The 19,967-nt window shown below is 42.0% G+C and overlaps 1 protein-coding gene across 1 annotated transcript in view; it reads right to left on the bottom strand.

Moving 5' to 3' along the window:
• mdn1 (midasin AAA ATPase 1) overlaps positions 1 to 19,967 on the bottom strand; it is a 178,672-nt gene that overhangs the window by 81,314 nt on the left and 77,391 nt on the right. Inside the window, exons 35-48 of the mRNA XM_067985297.1 lie at positions 19,595 to 19,792; positions 17,099 to 17,310; positions 13,732 to 13,854; positions 12,432 to 12,629; positions 10,695 to 10,802; positions 10,415 to 10,603; positions 9,685 to 9,789; positions 9,297 to 9,560; positions 6,658 to 6,928; positions 5,335 to 5,494; positions 4,940 to 5,056; positions 3,039 to 3,247; positions 1,728 to 1,873; positions 1,221 to 1,423 (exon numbers count right to left, since the gene is read on the bottom strand). Coding sequence (XP_067841398.1) covers positions 1,221 to 1,423; positions 1,728 to 1,873; positions 3,039 to 3,247; positions 4,940 to 5,056; positions 5,335 to 5,494; positions 6,658 to 6,928; positions 9,297 to 9,560; positions 9,685 to 9,789; positions 10,415 to 10,603; positions 10,695 to 10,802; positions 12,432 to 12,629; positions 13,732 to 13,854; positions 17,099 to 17,310; positions 19,595 to 19,792 — 2,503 coding nt within the window. The remainder of the gene's footprint in view (positions 1 to 1,220; positions 1,424 to 1,727; positions 1,874 to 3,038; positions 3,248 to 4,939; positions 5,057 to 5,334; positions 5,495 to 6,657; positions 6,929 to 9,296; positions 9,561 to 9,684; positions 9,790 to 10,414; positions 10,604 to 10,694; positions 10,803 to 12,431; positions 12,630 to 13,731; positions 13,855 to 17,098; positions 17,311 to 19,594; positions 19,793 to 19,967) is intronic.

Below are 19,967 nucleotides of genomic sequence, written 5' to 3'. Positions count from 1 at the left end.
TGAGGAAAGATAGAGTTGAATGGGCCTATACTCTCGAGTTTAGAAGAATGGAGAGGTGATCTCATTGATACGTATAACATTCTTAGAGGGTTTGACAGGCTAGATGCTGAGAGGCTGTTTCCCCTTGCTGTAGAGTCTAGAACTAGAGGTCATAGTCTCACAATAAGGGGTCCGTCATTTAAGACTGATTAGGAAAAATTTCTTCAGAGGGTTGTGAATCTTTGGAATTCTCTGAGCATCCGCAACCCTCTGGGGGAGTCATTGAGTATGTTCAAGACCGAGATTGATTAATATTTGGACACTAAGGGAATCAAGGAATATGGAGATAGGGCAGGAAAGTGGAGTTGAGGTCGAAGATCAGCCATGATCTGAATGAATGGCAGAGCAGGCTCAAGGGGCCGCATGGCCTACTCCTACTATTTTTTATGTTCTTATGATACTTTCATATGCATAGTGAGCAGGTGGTATCCACCGAACCCATCAAACTAGGCTAAAGTCCTACAGTCCATCAAGGTTGCATGTCAAAGAATGAAGACACCTCTAACAGGTAGCTTATCTTTTTACGTGGAACTTCTCCTGTGACACAATAAGTGGCATCTACGATCATTGCCATCATGGCAGGGCACTTGAAGCAGAGTGTTAGCAGGATTACAGCAGTGCATTTGCTGATGTACAGTACAAATAGTAGTTTCATTTTTGAACTCATGTTCATGTCAAATCATTCTCCTATGCATAGAAATCATTCTGTACTCAGCCAATTTTTTTTCCTGGACTACATAAAAACTTTTCATCCAGCACATGAAGTAACTTGCAGAATGAAAAAGGTCTTCTCTCAAGCATGGAGCTCCAATACTTTGTGCCAGAGTGGTAGAAGGCAGCTCTGCACCTGTATTCCTCCCAGACTGAATGTTCAGTCTCGACCATGATTTCATGGGGAGATACTAAGTATAGGTCAGGGTGATTTCCCATTTGAAAAGGGACTAAACTAGAGATCATGCACCTCCTAATGGCCAATTAGAATTACACTGGAAGTAACCTGGGTAGAGGCTGTCTGTCTGCACTCTTGGCTGGTGATGGTTTTTGCTGTGTGTAATTAAAAAAATGATTAAGTCAGGATACAACTGTATACGAAGCAAAGTTTGATCTAAACAGATTTACTAGTTTAGTGAACATAACAGACTTTCCCTAAATGTCTGCATATAATCGTTCCTTCAGCCCACCTGTTGTTACTGAAGCTCAGTTGGTTCAAACAATAGGCAAGGACCTGTCCATCCCGATGGACCATGGACAGCATGGAGTCTTCTGCTGTAAGCACTGCTGACGGAACAGAATCTGGCCACAGCCCTAAAGATGTCAAGGAATGAGCCCAAGATTCAGGCGATGCCAATGTGAGTTTGTGCTTCTCCACTAGTTCTTGTACTTGCTGCAACACAAAAAAACATTGATGGCTCTTAAATGACTTATTTAAATGCTTTTACTTTCAACTCATGAGTGTAGTTATAACTAAGAAGGCAGAACAAATAATTAAGATTGCTTCATAGGTGAAAGCGTTGCCAATAATTTTGAAACTATTTAAATTTGTCTGCTTGGTTGTAACATTAGTGTGTATGCCAACTATTTTTAAAACAAACACGTGAACATAGTTTTCTTCACTTGAATAAATGTTAATTTCTTTCATTGTAAAACGTTAGAAATTCTGAACTCTCAAGGGAGTCCTGAACGCTCACCTTCTGGTGGGCTCGAGAAGTCTGTGAAAAGACAAATACTTCCAAACAAGCTCGATGGAATGCCTCTGTCAAGTTGAGACCGCGCTTCAGCTGCTGAACAACACGAACAGCAGCGTGAAGTAGTGAAGAGATGGAGGAAGAAACACCTTAATAAAAAAAGGGGAAAAAAATTTCAGTTAAAGTGGCAAATCAGAGGCATTCAAACCCACATTTCTCTATGTAAATCCTTAGTCACCAGAACTAGATTTTACATTTACAGTTCCACTACAACTTGCATTTTTATAGTAAAACGTCCCAAGGCGCTTCACCAGAGCGTTAACAAAATTTGACACGGAGCCACATCGGACATGTGACTAATAGCTTGGTCAAAGATGCAGGTTTTAAGTGTTTTAAAGGAGGAGGTGGAAGGGGGAGGGAATTCCGGAGCTTAGGGCCTAGGCAGGTGAAGGCACGGCCGCCAATGGTGGAGCGATTAAAATCTGGGATTTGCAAAATGCCAGAATTGGAGGAACGCAGAGATCGGAGGGTTGTCGGGCTGGAGGAGATTAGAGAGAGGGAGGGCAAGGCCATGGAGGGATTTGAATACAAGGATATGAATTTTTTAAAAATCGAGCCGTTGCCAAACCGGAAGCCAGCGTAGGGGTGATGGGTGAACGGGCCTTGGTGCAAGTTAGGATACCGGCAGCAGAGTTTTGGATGAGCTCAAGTTTATCGATGGTGGAAGATGGGAGGCCAGCCAGGAGACTATTGGAATAGTTAAGTTTAGGAGGTAATAAAGGCATGGATGAGGGTTTTAGCAGATGATCTGAGGCCGGTGGGGGGGGGGGGGGGGGGGGGAAAGACGGGCGATGTTACGGAGGTGGAAGTAGACTGCCTTGGTGATGAAGCGGATATGGGGCCGAAAGCTCATCTTAGGGTCAAATAGGACGCCAAGGTGGTGAGCGGTCCAGTTTAGCCTCAGACAGTGGCAAGGGAGAGGGATGGAGTCGGTGGCTAAGGAACGGAGTTTGTAGTGGGGAGCGAAGACAATGGCTTCGGTCGTCCCAATATTTAGTTGGGGGAAATTTCTTCTCATCCAGTACCGGATAAGCAGCATGACAAATCAGACAATGGAGGGGTCACAAGGGATGCTGATGAAGTAGAGTTAGAGCTACGTATTATCACTATAACCAAATGGAATAAAAGGTGAGCAGTTGGGCAAGCACAACAGCTCCAATTAAATATAACATTCTTGTTCTTGTCTCACAACCCAGCTATAACCACAGTTTACCAAAAACCCCTAATTTGATCGATTTAAAATGTTCAGTTTACCTCCTGTCATTTCTTTTATTTCTGAATACAACGCCATCAACTCAGTACATGGATGGTCTCCCATAAGACCAAGCCCATGTAGCAGTGTTTTAATATCCTGTTCATCCAAAGGAGCTGCATTGTGCTCGCACGGAATGTAAATTTCAATCCCACGATTTCTCATGGCCCGAGAGATTTCCCCGTGCGCTGGATCCATGGTCAGAAAGAGCCTATTTTTAAAAAATAAAAAGTTAGCATAAAAACTGAAAACAATATTAGCCAACGATACTTTTATCTTGAGAACAACTTTATTTTAAATTCAGTTTATGCCAGTTACTGCAAAGTATTCTTTTAAAAGGCTTTTGAACTATCAGGGAATATCAAAGGCAATGTTTATAAGTACCAAATGTTAATACTAGTTAATCTCCTGTGGTAGAGGGCAGGAGGGTAACGGGATGGAGGGCTAGTGGAGAGGGGCAGACCATCTTAGAGGTAAGTGGTTGGCAATGTAGTTCAGTGGGGATGCGGAGAGAAAAACAGTCCTTCATGAAGGATTTGCTGGGGTGGGGGGTGGGGGGGAATAAGGGGGGGGGGTGGTGGAAGAGTCACAAGTGCTGTGGGAGAGAGGAGGTTGGCAAGGTTTTGCCGTGGTGCAGAGGCTCTATTCTGATCTTCCTGCAAAAAAAAAAAAAATCCAACTTCACCTCTCAGAAAAGGTTTCAGTGTTACTAAGAGGAAAATATAATTGTTCTTTTGAATTTGAGTGGTTTATTACTCCTTTGAAATATGGTGGCTGCAAGAGGACACGTGTTCCTTGGTGAGATTTCCACTAAATTGAAACATCCATATTAAGCATTAACAGAAGGGTGTCAATGTTTGCATTTTTTTCTGTGAAATCCAAAGTTGTGTTGTGGGAAGGAAGGCCTAAAGGCAATGCAAGGAGTTTCTGCATCCACTCCTCACCCCCTGGCCGAAATCACGGACGGTGAGGTGTGAGCTGGGCTGGTACGACATGGGGAATTACCTTGATCTTCAGGAGGTTCACAAACGGAAAACCTTCATTGCAGACCAAGGAGACAAGGAAGCACAGAGCTGCAGAGGCAAAGGTTATGGGGAGCAGGATGTTTTACTCTATGAAAAGCCAAAGGGAATCATTGTGTTCTGGCATTTAAAGAAAATTCAGAGTCTGTATGGTGGGATGAGGGGGAGGAAAATTAGAACCAATAGGAATGAGTAATCAGATTGGATAAGGTTTGATACTGGTTGGAGTTTGTTTGCAGCCTGGAGGGGTAGAAACATTTGAAGAATGAATGCGAGTTTGTGAAGTCTTGGTCCCCAAGCTTTCATTTTTGACGTGCTTCCATGGGTCCCGGGCTATACAGATTGACTAGGAACCAATACGGTTTTTACACCAGCGCCCCTCCCCCACCTAGTTTTGAACTTTTTTTAAAAAAAAATTGGTCTGATTTGCCTCAGTGTTTCCGTGCAACTCAGTTTCGAGGTTTTGCTTCCTATCATGTTCCAGAACACAAGTGTCTGGTGAGTGGGATGATTTGGCCCAATTTATTTGAATGAAAATTAGTTACTTTTTAAAAATATGAAAGAGGTATATTAATTTTCAGCTGCACAGAAGAAACCCCAGTTTAAAATAGCAGTTAACGTTGATATTTAATATTAAAACCCCCATCATAGCAACACCCATAGACAGAACAGATAATTGTGGACAGTTAAAATGAAAGATGTCATTGATGGAGATTGACAGGGATTTTCAATGCATTTTGAAATGGAATGTCATATACAACAATTTTACAAGCGACTTTTCTGTCTAGTCAACAGATGCCCAAACATCTGGAAATAATCGAAAAACCTGTTGAGATAGCCTTGAATTACTACCAAGAATATCAAACACTGTTACATCATACCTGAAATTTGGGTGTGGGACAATTGTTGGGCTGGTGCCATCAATCACTCCTCTTTCACCAATGGTAAGGACTCCTCCAGGTTCCAAAAGAGCATTTAGACGATCAAGTACAGAAGGACTAAATAAAAAAGTATCACACAATAGATAAATAATCATTTTAACAGTCTCCTCTACACATCAGTCAATCCCATTCCATTTACATTTACAGCAGATGCAAATACCTGCAACTTCCATACTGGGTTGTAGAACACCAAAGAGTAAGAGATTTATTGTGCCTGCATTTTATACAAGTCGTGACTCGGCACAGTGAGGAGCGAATTAACTTGAACACGACAAAGTGTTGGAACCTACACAGAGCGCGCTGGAACGTAATTTCCAGATAGATAATCCTCTTACCTGCAGAAGTTAACATTGTCCAGCAGCAGCCAATCACCAGAATTCAAAGCCTGTACAAGCATCCCATCAACCCACTCAAAAGTGCCACGGCTTTGGCCGTCCAAAGATTGACCGCGCTGATGCTTAAAGTGCTGGAATTCTGTGATCAATTCTGAAAATTCTGAAGTACAAAGAAATGGATTATTACTGACAATTACTCAAAAGGTAATATGACTTAAGTCTAATGAAAAAAATCATGTGGAAATAAACTATTAAAGTTTTGACAGTAAATTTATTCAATTCAGGCAGAGATGCAACTCTATCACATCTAACATATACATCAAGGAGAAAGCAAACATGCAGCTTAATAACTAACTCAAGCTCATGACAGAGGAGGTGGAAACTTTAAGCAGCTCCAAACACAATTTCAAGGTATTGTTTCCAATGTTTAACAAATGGGAGATTTTAAAAATTTTAATCAATGGAAGAGATGGGGAATAAGGACTGTAGGAGCAGAGGATTGGGTTGAGGAGAAAAAGAGTGGAAACAATGACCAAGTGGAAATAAACATTCATATATTCTATTAAGAAGTAACATACATATCCCATTTGTGAAATAGGACATTTTTATTGCGTAATTGCAGCTATTTGGAAAATCTGAAAAAAGTAAAATTACAATTAAATCACAAGATCTCAAAAACACATTCATTTCAAAATTACAAAAGGGACAACTAGTCTAGACACTCCAGCGGTCAAAGGCACTGCTCTGCATTTTACAGAGATGCACAAATCACGAAGCTCCAGGTTTAACCCATGATCTGTACTGAGTCAGCTAATCTCAGCCATGACTTGAGCGGCGGAGATACAATTGGTATTCGGGTATCTGTTACTTTGTGTGCACTGTGGCGATGGAGGGGGTGCAGATCACAACCAAGACTCCCATTCATTGCTAGCTAGCAACCCCTGGTGTCAGATCCATCAAATACCCGCCAACACAGATGATCTCAGTCACAAGGAAAAATGACTACATGTACAAGATACCAGAGAGCAACCAGTCGAACCATTCACCACAAAGTAACTTCTTCAGGAGGGAGGTAAAATTACTACTACCCATTCTAAAAAATATGCAATATTTTCAGTTTTGTAGTTAACAGCATGTTAAGTTTGCAGATCAGTAAAGTTATTGTACTGCATAAACATTCTGGAATTTAAACTATTTTATTTGGTCAACATTTAAAAAAAAGCATTCGAGTTTTTTTTTTAAAATGGCAAACTACACAATTTATTTTTGCAAAATCTCACAAACCATGTCCCTATATTTAGAAATATCTGCCAAAATACATACCTGATGATGAAAGTGTGTTCAATTTGTTGTTGAAGCGCTGCAGAACAATAAGCAAACTCTCCAATTTGTTCACTGCATCGGAGGAAATGCCAGAACAATGAACTTCATTCAGGCAACGCGAGTGACTGATCAGAAATGAGTTCCAGAGTTTGAGAAGAACACCACCATCATCGGGAAAAGTGTCGACGGAGAGCAGAACATCTCTGGTGACAGCACTGATAACATCCTTCACCTTCCCAACTAAACTCTGCCAGGGGCGTAAAATATCAACCTGCAAGAACAGACGAAACCCATCAACATGTTTTTCTACTCTCCTTTATTATCTTTCAGTTGGAAAGGTGAACAAACACATTTGACTTCATGCTCTCTTGATTCACAGTTAGATGTTAAACATGCAAATTAATATAAACTGAGAAAAGTGATGGATTAGACACGAGAGCATCTGCGAAGATTTGAACAGATGACCACAGCAATGTGAAACAATACCTAACCCTGCCACCAAAAATCCACCCGCGCTGCTATGGTCAAGTTTTTGTTTTAATAAACGATCCTAACCACTCGTTGTGTTCAAAAAAAAAAATTTTTTTTTCTTCATGTCACCTTTTGGTTCTTTTGCCAATCACCTTAAATCTATGCCCTCTGGTTCTTGACCCTTCCGCCAATGGGAACAGTTTCTCTATCTATTCTGTCTAGACCCTTCATGATTTTGAATACTTCTATCAAATCTCCTCTCAACCTTCTCTGTTCCAAATAGAACAACCCCAGCTTCTCCAGTCTATCCACATAACTAAGGTCCCTCATCCCTAGAATCATTCCAGTAAATCTCTTCTGCACCCTCTAAGGCCTTCACTGTTGACATTTCTGTTTTTGTTTCAAACACATTTTGATCAATATTCCTCTAGTTTTTTCCTTTTGTTATAGTAAACAAAAATGATCTTAAGACAGCTGCAGATGGTCCCCATTCCCACCCAGTGTTGGACACCTTATGTTTTTATATCTGTCACGGAATCACACTTCAGGCATTTATAGGACTATGGTTAGTTTATTCGAGAATAACTACATGTACAAGATACCAGAGAGCAACCAGGATCTGGAATGCACTGCCAGATTCAATCGTGGCCTTTAAAAGGGAACTGGATAAGTACTTGAAAGGGAAAAATTTGCAGGGCTACAGGGATAGGGCAGGGGAGTGGGACTAGGTGGATTGCTAGTGTAGAGCTGGCACAGATTCAATGGGCCGAGCAGCCTCCTTCCGTGCTGTAACCTATGATTTCTGATTTTAATAGCATTTTGGGTTTTATAAATAGGGGCACAGAGTATGAGAAAGAGGCTATGATAAATTTGTACAAGGCAACAGCTAGGCCACAATTAGAGTCCTGTGTGCAGTTTTTGGTGCCCATTATAGAAAGGACATTAAAGTTCAAATTAGAGACATACAGCATAGAATCAACAGGATGATGCCAGGGATAGGAAATTATAGTTATGAGGAGAGACTTGAGATATTGGGACTCTTTCACCGGAACAAAGAAAGCCAAGAGGAGATTTAATAGCCATTTTTTAAAAATTATGAGGAGGAGATAGAGTGAATAGGGGAAAACTATTTGCTCTGGTTGGGGAGGCAGTGATGATGGTCATCAGCTTAAAATAGTCATGGAGAGTCAAGAGACAGGATTAGGAAAAAATTCTATACATAATTGGTTGGAGCACGGAATGCTCCGCCACAGGGAGTGATTGAGGTAGAGACCACTGCATCTTCCACGGGAAGATTGGATAAATACAGGATGATGCATGTCTATTGGGAAAGAGCAGGGCAGTGGGTGTTATAAATTGGACAGCCAAGTGGTGAAGGATAGACTACAGCCTGGTCTTCAGTTGTTTCCAAGCCTTTATTCAGAGATTCCCCCCACACATACTAGATAAGCTCAGAGTCCCCAATTGACACCACCTGAACACAATTAACACTGATACAAATCATATGATACAATTAACCATGGGATTAGTCTTGGATTGGTCTAATCGAGAACAAACACAAGTGCCCTGGGCCAACTGGCAGCCTTATGTGCTGAGCACTTTTTTGGCTCCATAGTACTGTACCCAAGGAATTTGGAGTATTAATACGTTTAGAGTCACAATAAAGGCAGTGTGCACAGAGTAAGTTGGTAACAGTGATGTGGGAACAGAGAAAAAACAGTACCTTCAAAATGGGAATTTGGCAAGTGAGAATTCAGAGTAAAGGAGAAAGGAGGAGCAGAGGAGTTTAATTAAAATTTAAATTGAAAGAAGGATATTCAGTAGGAGTTAAATCCTGAATTCGTTAAAGAGAGATATAATAAATAAAATGAAACACCAACATGGACTGGTTGGGCTGAATGGCCTGTTTATGTTGTAATTTCTATGTAGCAAACAGGCCTATAACCTCTGCCATGTGACAGATGTATCAACTCCAATTGTTTGTGCAAATGCAGCCACCTGACAGAAAAGCTCCTCTCCAAGATCACAATTTTAAATCTTGCTGATGAGCACCAAGCTTCAACACAATAATCAAGAGCAACTGAAATCTATGTATGATACATCGGCAGGCTAAATAAATTTGATGAGGTATACTGCTTAAAATTCTATTGTTCTATTAAATATCTCACCTGCTCAAATCCACCAAGCAGCTCTGTGGTGTCCATGGCACTGTTCATTGCCATGACCTTTAAACTTTGACCGGTTAGAAGAGCCAAGAGCTGGATTAGGCTGGTTTTCCCACTGGCAGCAGGCCCCACCAGAATTACCATCCAGCTCATCTGTGTACACTTCATAACGGATTCCAGCGGCTGAAGCGAATGGTGGAGAATGGACAACTGCTTGCTTGACATGGGAATGGTGAACGCACTACGAGAAAGGATAGAATAACCAACCTAAAACAGAAGGGTAATAGCAAAGGTTACAATTGCTCACTGTGAAGGTTACAGTAACTCAAAAGGTTGATCACATTTTTGTGCAGAATCTTAACACTGGATTTCCCAAAGCTAAGTTACAAACCTGAACATGCTGTGGTGTGATGCGGAAGTTTCTGGACCCAGTGTAGGGATGTGATTGAATTCCATCACCTTTTGAATTAAAAATGCCTTTAAATACAGCAAACATCTTGAGGAGTGAAAGAAATAAGAAAGGCATTTGTATTCAATAGCCAAACCAACATTAGAGTTTCTCCTGCACAAGGGCAATTTCAACACCCAACTTCTGTAAAGTGATATTACAGTAACTAAAAAAAAAGCTACTCTCAAATCGAGTCAATGTTCCTCAATTTCAATTTGTAATACATTTACCAATCACCTCAAATGCAATAAGTGTAAAGAACAATTTACAACCAACAAAAAGGTGTTTCAATTAAAATAATTCACCTTTTTTCATGACTATGCAACTCAGTTACTCATCTTTAAAACTGCATTTGCTTCAGAAACATGGCATGATAAAAATGCAATAATGAAGTAATGTTATCTTTAAATTAACACTTTGATCAACTTGAGTTTCAAGGGCTAGGTTTCCTCAGAGGGAAAGGGTGAAGAATTACTTTTACAGTACTTTCAAGCAGTGTTGTAACATTTGGCAAAAATGTTAATGAAATAAACTGAAAGAGTGCGCAAACTCACGCTGTAACTCCCTGACCAAAATGTACAGATCTTTCTATATCCAGGATTTACAAGAATTAATTGGAAATTAAAAATAGAACAACTGATAACTATCAACAGAAAGACAAGCTCATTCTTACATTGTTCCTGTCTGCTTCAGTTCGCATTCGATCTGCATACACCAAAGCAACATGTTGGCCTGGATCGTAGCATCCTGGCATCTGATCTACCAACATCAGCTGGCACCAGCGGAAGAGATCACGCAGGTTAAACTCCCACGGTCCTCCTTTCTGTCCCCATTTCCTTTCCACCATTACTTCTTGGTTAATCTTCAAGAACGAAAGCAATTAAATTAGCAACAGCTATGAATGTTTTCAACTTTTCATCCAATCTTCTCTTCCAAAGAAGAGGATCCTTTACCTTATTGTTAAACCGAACCATTTTACTGATGACATTTTTACCAATAGCAGGAAAGATTGTCTCAGCAATGTACTCCATGTCTGTAACTGAAAGCTGATCCACATAAACCTACAACACAAAACCAATTATTAGCCTCGAACAAGGTATTTCAGGCATTCCAAATAAAATGGTAGCTATCATTTTATGCTATGCTAAGCAACACAAATGATTTCAGGTAAAATTGGCAATACTTTGTGCCATTTAATTGCATGCATCAAGTGTACTTTTGTTGCATCAGCAAACTGCTTACAAACTATTATGCAAGTCTCTTGTTAAAGAATGAGACACTAACCATTTACTATTGCACACAATAAATGTCAGCCCTGGTTCTGGTCTTTGGGCCCAGGCCCCACTGCAGTATTTAAGCATAAGATCTAGGCAGGACTGAAGGAGTGCAACATTGTCAAAAGTGTGGTATTTTAAATGAGAAGTTAAATTGAGGCACACGAGCTCTCTCAGATGAGCGTAGAAGATCCCATGACATTATTCGAAGAGCAAGGGAGTTCTCGATGTCCTGGCCAACTTTTACCCCTCAACAAATATCTCTAAAAAGAAAATCACTGTCATTTATAGGACCTTGCTGTGCACAAATTGGCTGCCATATTTCCGTACATTACAACACTGGTTATACTTCAAAAAGTACTTCATGGATTGTGAAACTCTATGGGATGTCCTCAGTTCATGAAAGACACTATACAAATGCAAGTTCTTTCTTACACTATTCTGGAAAGTTACATCAGGATTCTGCTAACAGAAAGCTTTGCAGAAATCACAGGATAAGAGAGTCAGGGAAGACCAAGCACTCAATTTGCAAGGTAACTAAACAGAAAATGCTGCTTCAACCTTTCAAACACAGTTTCTTTCATATAACTTCTGCAGAAGAGATAATCTTTAAATTTAACATTTGGGAGTAAATGTGGAAAAGTTTACACAAACAAAAATTTTTTTAAAAAGGCAACTCTGGAAAAATTCAGAAGCTTGGCCAGCATCTGAAGAGAAAAATGACAAGATAATGTTTCGAGCAGAGACGCTTCATCAGAACTCAGATGGAGAGTCTACACCTGTATTTAGATGCTAAATTGTAAAATTTAGCAAGTCTTTCATTTTTTGTTAGATTTCCAGCTCACAGTTTCAATTACAAAACATTTAATATTTCAGACTATTTAAATGCTATAATCTATTTTAAAAGAAAAATCTGCAGAAATTACATAGAATTTACAGCACAGAAACAGGCCATTCAGCCCAACTGGTCTATGCCGGCGTTTATGCTCCACATTAGCCAATATTACTGCAATCATCAGAGAATCAACTAGCAGCTTAGAACCTGAACAAGTTCCCATCAACGAAAGCACAGAAGGAAAAGTAAAAGCATCTCATCCTGGATACTCAAGGAATACTCTGGCTCCCATGGGACCAGAAAGTACCAAACTATCCCTCTCTCCTCACAAGCTAATCACTTACTAAAATAACTACTGCCCCTCCCAACCAAAACAAAAAGCTCAGGCTAAGAATCTGCAAGTCGTTTATCTGATTACATTAATGAGACCAAACTGTTTATAAAAACAGTAACAAAAGATGTAATGTTTAGGCTGAAGACTTAATTAATTGAACCTTTGATTGCTCTGCCCATACACCCTGGCTGATGACCCATTATTGTTGCAATAACTACTGTAAACTACCCTCATTGTCCTGCCTCACCTGTGTGAACCTGTTGAGGAATGACTTGGGGAGGCCTTTTCTTCCACCTCCTTGCCGGTGAGGATTCTGACAACCAAAGATCTTTGTCCTCTCATGTTGCACACTGAAGCAAAGTCCCAGCTCGGGGATAAAAATCTCAGCACGATGGTCAAAGCAGGCATTCAATCCCTCAAGCACAGACTGGGAAGCTAGGTTCAACTGAAAGAAAAATATCAATTCCAGTTGCCTTCTTCCATATTAAAACCATTCAGCATTTGTTTTTACATCAATGCTGCTAGAGATGTAGTGAAATATTGCTGCACAGATATTGGGTTCAGAATCTGCCCATCACTACGGATTGGAGATACACATCTCATATCAAAAGAGCAGTGAATCGGTACTTTGTGTGAATCCTTAGATATTTAGTGACACTAAACAAACACATGCAGAGGAGGCTTTATACAAGAAAAAAATTCTAAGAAAATGAGCAGCTAAACTGAGTGATTCTGAAAAGCAGCTTCTATTATATTGCAAAGACTATTCATACCAGAGGTTTAAGACCTGAAAGACATTACCAGTAAAGCTTTAATTCCTGGTTGATTACACAGTACATCATACTATTTAGGTTTTTCTAAAATTAGGACTACAAGAATCAGTACATTATCCTTTATTCTACAGAAACAATAAACCAAATATGAATTGTGGGGAGGAGAGGTGGGAGTGGAAGTAATGTGAGGGGGAAGAAAAGTAAAAGGTTTTAACAGCTCCGACTTCCAGAACACTTGAGAACTGCAACATCCAGCTGCTAAAGTCACCGTGCAGGAAAGTAGGATGCAGGTGTGCAACTATAATCCCTCATCTGAAGAATTCCTGATGAAAGCTAGCCCTTCATGGAGGAGAAGCCTCTCACGGGCAAAGTGGGTGAGAACGTTTTTTTTTAAAAAAACAAACAAATAGACCCATTCTGCAGTCAAGGATCTGCAAGGGGCTAACTGAAGAGCTATAAACACACCAGCTGTCCGGCCAGAGGATAACAGAGAAACCTAATGTATGAAAAATATGAATGGTGCAAATAAGTCATGAAATGCACCAACTTGCATTTAATTCATTTCAGCTTTCACTAATGGATACACAGTACCACTGAAGTCCATTAGGTAGCGTGGACATCCACTGCTGCCAGTACTTGTTCCAAAGCGAAAAGATAAAAAGGCGTCCACATCAGACGTCATCCAGAAAGAGCACGTATCTATGGCAAATTTAGAGTCGTAAAGTTGGTTAAGACACAGTGATGAGTTTATCAAAGCAATTCAATAGCACTCACCTCATCTAAAACAATCCAATGTCCAGCCTTCAGGGCTGCGAGCAAAGGACCATCACGCCAAGCAAATTCTCCTCCTTTACCTCCCTCAACAGGCAGGTCTGTCCCAAACAAATCAGTCACATCCTACAGGAACAGAACTTATTGATCAATATTCAAAGCTACAGGTTAAAATTGAAGGGTCTAGACAGAGTAGATAGAGAGAAACTGTTCCCATTGGTGGATGGATCAAGAACCAGAGGACACAGATTTAAGGTGATTGGCAAAAGAACCAAAGGTGACATGAGGAAAAAGATACTTTACACAACGAGTGGTTAGGATCGGGAAATCACTGCCCGAGGGGGTGGTGGAGGCAAATTCAATCATGACCTTCAAAAAGGGGAATTGGATAAGTACTTGAAAGGAAAAAATTTGCAGGGCTACAGGGAAAGGGCGGGGGAGAGAGACTAGCTGGACTGCTCTTGCATCGAGCCGGCATGGACTTGATGGGCCGAATGGCCTCCTTCCATGCCGTAACCTATGATTTTAAGTTAGAAACGAGCAACGATAACAAAAGCATTGCCTCAAAACACAATCTTTTGTCATTCGCATTTATTTTCTTTTTTGACAGAAATCCGGCTACAAACAGAGGAACATGAACTTGCCATAATAAGCGTTCCAACATACCACACCATCCAATATCTACTTCTATCTAAGTAGATAGAAGTAGACAGCACTAAACAATCTCACATCTTTAGAGCAACTGGCTTCTAAGTCAGTAATTATAATTTTTAGTTATCTGGTTTATACTGAGAACTAGAGGTTCGATTGGGCCAACAGGATATCTAACCATCAGTAAAAACTCACTCTGCACTTCTAACCAGCTTCAAGATTTCTAGTTAAATTAAATTCAGCATTGTGCAAGCAGTGGCTGGATTCACAACACTGAGCATTGAGACCATAGTATGTTCATCAATTCTTCAGGTGCCCTGGCTAACAGCTATCCCTCAAACTGTATCACTAGAACAGATTATCCGTTTTCCTCAGTGCTGTCCTTCCCCACATTATGGGCCCGATGTTAGCAGGGCTGCGGGTTCTCGGCGGGGGGGGCTATCGGGCGCGTGAGTGACGCGCCCAGTGAAATTAGTCAGCTCCCCGCGCGATTGTAGCATACAATCCACTAATTGGATCCACTTACCTGGTCCTCCGGGTTCCCCACTGCTGATCTGCGCATCGGGCGGGCTGCGCATGCGCAGTAAGATCTGTCGGCTGGAGGAGCTCTATTTAAAGGGGCAGTCCTCCACTGACAGATGCTGCAACAAACAGAAAAAATTACAGCATGGAGCAGCCCAGGGGGAAGGCTGCTCCCAGTTTAATGATGCCTCACTCCAGGTATCAAAACATGGGGTGAGGAGGAGGGGGAGGACAGAGATCTTCCTCCCGGCGGGCAGGAGGAAGCGGCCTGCCTCTGCCACCAGGAAGGCCTGGCTCGAGGTGGCAGATGAGGTCACCTGCACCACCAACATATCGCCCACCTGCATACAGTGCAGGAGGCGCTCCAATGACCTCAGTAGGTCAGCCAAAGTGAGTACAGTTACTCTGTCCCCTACACTCCGTCTGCCACATCACCGCCCCCACCCCACATCTCCTTCTGCACTGCCAACACTACTCTGTCACATCACCCCTCATACCCACTCAAACCTCATCCTCATCGTACCTGCACCTACTCACCCCGCCTGTACTCATCCCGCCACTACCACTCAACCCAATTCTCATACAATCTCATGGCTCTATCTCATACTCACCCTCTCGTGCATCTCTTTCACGGCCAACCTCACTCAACCTGCCACTACCTGTGCTGCAGCCACAGGGCATGCATCAGATATGTGCAGTAGGCAGCGTAAGGCAAACGTGTCGGGATGCACAAGGGTGTTTGAGGGTTTGTCACGGTTGTTACTTATACTGAATTTCTGACCAACTCATCACATATTACATTGGCACCACTACTGCCATGTCTTCGCGAATCTTGTCTGGTCTGTGCAATAATGCCCTTTCCTGAGGATCACTATGAAGACCCACAACTGATGCCACCCATTGTGTCACTGCAGAGTGGGTGTAGGTGTATTTGCAGGGCTCTTTTGTGCAAACGGCTGAGAGACGGCGGCGATGTCCCCGGTTGCACCCTGGAAGGATGCGGAGAAGAGGTTGTTGAGGGCAGTGGTGACTTTGATAGCAACAGGTAAGAAGATGGTGCTCGGGCCAGCCGGGAGCAGCATGGCATGAAGGAGGATGCAGATGTCCACGACTACATGTCGAGTGACTCTGAGCCTCCGTGTGCACTGCTGCTCAGAGGTCCAGGAAGCTGAGCCTCGGTCTGTGGACCCTGTGGCGAGGGTAGTGCCCTCTGCGACGCATCTCTCTCTGCGGTTGCCCTCCCTCCTGCTGTACAGGTGGATTTGTCACAGCACTGTGTTGTGGAGCTCCACATGTCAGAGGTGGACGGTGTGGATGGCAAAGCTGGTGATGCTGTTCGCCCAAGGAGGTCATGACTGCAGCTACGGCGGCCCCCATCCGGAAGATGTACATCTGAGGAGGTCCGCAAGGTAGGTACATGTGTCTGGACACCGGGGTAAGTGTGCAAGTTGGTGACTCATTGTCAGGAGGAGGATGGTGGAGGCCAAACTCTGTCCCAAGTGACAGAGTGGCCTCCTGCAATGAATGACGGTCTCCCCCCACCCCCCACCTGTCAAATGGACCTTTGCAGCTGCCACAGGCTGATGGCTGCAACAGGTCCATTTGAACTGGGAGTGTTTCCCCCAGTGTGGGAAACAGTCCCAGTTTGCTCTAAAATCCCACCCCTCCTCACATATTCCTTTAATCAGGTCAGTTAATGACCTGAAATACCTAAATAAATACTTTCAATTGGCATCCCGCTGGCTTTAATTGCCTGCGGGATTCCCACCAGCGGGGGCTGCGCGCGCATGCCGGCGCGTCAGCAGGGAACCCGGAAGTGCGCGGGTTCGAGGCGGGCTCCGGTCCCGCTCCGGGATTTCACGATTTTCGGGTCCCCACCCGCCAGGAACGCGCCCTATAACACTGACTACACTTCAAAATGACTTCAATGGCTTTGAATCACTTTGGGACTGAGAGGTTGTGGAAGGCACTGTACAAATCTAACTTTTTAATCTTCTCTACCCAGCACCACCAATACATAGAAATCCTGCTACTCTGTGCAGGAGGCACATTCCTCTATAAATCTCTGAAGAAAACTCTCCATGCAGTTTCAGAACACAACCCATTTAAAAGTAGACCCAGCGTAGAAGGAAAAATGCTGCTTAAAAGTCTTGTTGCCTGCAGCTGAACTTTTTCAAGTGCTTTTATACTAACTTACTGTTTGCTCAGAGAGGTTGATTCGGACAAGTTGGTTTCCGGAAGCCTTTGCCAGAGCTGCTACCAGGCTCGTCTTGCCAACTCCTGGTGATCCCTCCAATAAGATTGGCCTGCTTAATTTCAGGGCTCGCAGCAGTCTCTGAGCATTCATTGCTGTTGTACCAGCATTCAGTGCATAGTCTGTAAGTGCAACTTTTTCTTCAACAGGCCCTACTGAAAACATTAATATATTTTTTAATATATCAACATACAATGTTCTTTAAACCATTTACTCAGTAATAAAGAGTGCTTAACAAGGCAACACCACCCCTCTCCCAGAATTGTTCTGATGATGCAATCTGATCGATTTTTAAAAAAAAATCAATCCCCTGACTGCTGGAAGACTTAAAATTCATCTCTTGTTGGTATTCAAGTCTTGCTGCTGGTAGGTTAGCAGAAGCATCAGAAAAGCAGGCAAGTTTGGTTAACATATGTTAACTAAAGTGTAGTGTAGTGCAAACTTAGTTTAATGTATCCAAGTTAGCTGACTATACAAAGCGAGGTGGGAAAGTAAGCTGTGAGGAGGACCCGAGTCAGCAAAGGGATATGGACAGGTTAAGGTAAGTGGGCAAGAAGGTGGCAGATGGAATATGTGAGGAAATGTGCGGTTATTCACTTTGGTAGGAATAATACAAAAACTGAACTTTTTAAAAAAAATGTTGAGAAACTATTCAATATCGGTGTTCAGAGAGACTTGGGTGTCCTCATACAAGAAACACAAAAAGTTAGTATGCAGGTACAGCAGGTAACTAGGAAAACAAATGGAACGTTGGCCTTTGTTGCAAGGGGGGGGGGGTGGACTACAAGAGTAAGGAAGTCTTACTACAGTTGTACAGGGCTTTGGTGAAACCTCACCTGGAGTACAGTGTACAGTTTTGGTCTCCTTATCAAAGGAAGGATATACTTGCCTTCGAGGCAGTGCAGTGAAGGTTCACTAGATTAATTCCTGGGTTGAGCAGGTTGTCCTGTGAGGCGAGGTTGAGTGGAATGGGCTTATACTCTCTGGAGTTTAGAAGAATAAGAGGTGATCTCATTGAAACAAGATTAGGAGAGGGCTTGACAGGGTAGATGTTGAGGTTGTTTCCCAAGGCTGCAGAGTCTAGAACTAGGGGGCATAGTTGCAGGATAAGGGGTTGGCCATTTAAGACTGAGATGAGGAGGAATTTCTTCACGCAGAGGGTTGTGAATCTTTGGAATTCTCTACCCCAGAGGGCTGTGGATGCTGAGTCGTTGAATATATTCAAGGCTGAGACACAGATTTCTGGACTCTGGGGGAATCAAGGGATATGGGGATCAGGTAGGAAAGTGGAGTTGAGGTCAAAGATCAGTCGTGATCAGATTGAATGGCACAGCAGGCTCGAGGGGTCACGTGGCCTACTCCTATTTATGTTTTTATGTTCTAACAGAACAGGTAAGAAATTGAAATTCAAGAGCAAAATAAAGGGAACACAGTTTTTTTTTAAAAACTAGTAATGATTTAGTATTTAACTGTAGCATTGCCAAAAATATATTAGAGAGGCTACATTATTGCTGTTACATTAAATGAGCCATGGTGTGAAAGATAGCTTGATAAATAAAACCAACCAGGCAGACAGAATTAGACAAATACAGACACCAACCTTCAAAAGGATTAAAGATCAGTGTTTTTGACATTAAAAAAGGCCTTTTAAAAATATCTTTGTCAGCTACTGCAAACTAAATGATTTAGCAATATTTATAGCTGTCCACAGCAATTGCTAGATGATAAAAGACCACAGTTCTTCTAGTTCGACTTCTACCATCCTGATGAAACGAAGATGGAGTTGTTAACTTATGGCAATCAATCTCTATCGAGTAGTCTACAATAGACCCAGACACGAGGCAAGGAAAATCCCAGTGGCGGCAAGTTTTTGCAACTATAGGTCCAAAGTCACTGTTCCCCAAGCATAACACACTTACCATATGTCAAGTCTCAAATTACTCAAAGTACGTCATTTAGTAAGGAGGTTGGGAAGAGGCAAAAATTTCCTTGTATACACAAGCCAATAGTTTCCAAACGGTCAGATCCGCACGTATTTTACATGGAACCATCTAGTCTCCAGTTTCTACCATTACAGACTATTAGTAAGTAATGTTATTAAAAAGATTAGTGGCAGAGGACACTACTGCTATCACTACTGCTTCCATCACATGTCCATTTTTTTTTGGAGGTGATAAAGGGAGAGGAAAGCCCCGACTCTCCTTTTCCAAAAAAAAATTCTCAATCGGATAAAGTTCTCGGCCGAGCTTCCTAGTTTTCTCCTCTCCGTGTGAGGTGGTGGAAAACAGTTTATTTAGAAAGCCGGTTCAGTAAAACAGTGTAATGAAGCTTTGGTGTTTTGACAGGGTTTTGGGGAGTGGGAGAGAGAGAAAAGGGAGGAAGAAAATCACGTGTCATTTTCAAACCCCTGTAATCAAATCATTCTCCATTCATTCTAACCTTTAGGAATGTAGAAAGGGTGAATTCCAAAAAAACGTTCCGTCCACAATACTTTCCTTTTTCTCTTTTCATCATAAATGTTTAGTATACTCCTCATATCTTTTTTCAACTTTGTGATCTTGGACATCTTTTCAAAAAGGAAGTTCAAGCATGCTTTGCGAGCAGCCAAAGTAGCTTCTGGAGCACAAAATGTAGACCCTGGAGGAAAAACAAAAGTCGAAGGATTAAAGTTATACCACATTTAATAGACACTTCAGTAAACACTGTCAAACCAGTATTGATATGTTCAGGAAGAACACGTTTCCTTTGTTCCCTGGGCTATTTATGTAAACAATTGCCTAATGTACTTTAATGCTGGAAATTTTAAGTGAAC

The sequence above is a fragment of the Heptranchias perlo genome, chromosome 5 (genome assembly GCF_035084215.1).
Source record: "Heptranchias perlo isolate sHepPer1 chromosome 5, sHepPer1.hap1, whole genome shotgun sequence".
Taxonomy (NCBI): Eukaryota; Metazoa; Chordata; class Chondrichthyes; order Hexanchiformes; family Hexanchidae; genus Heptranchias; species Heptranchias perlo.
This window is presented reverse-complemented; position numbering and strand designations above follow the sequence as displayed.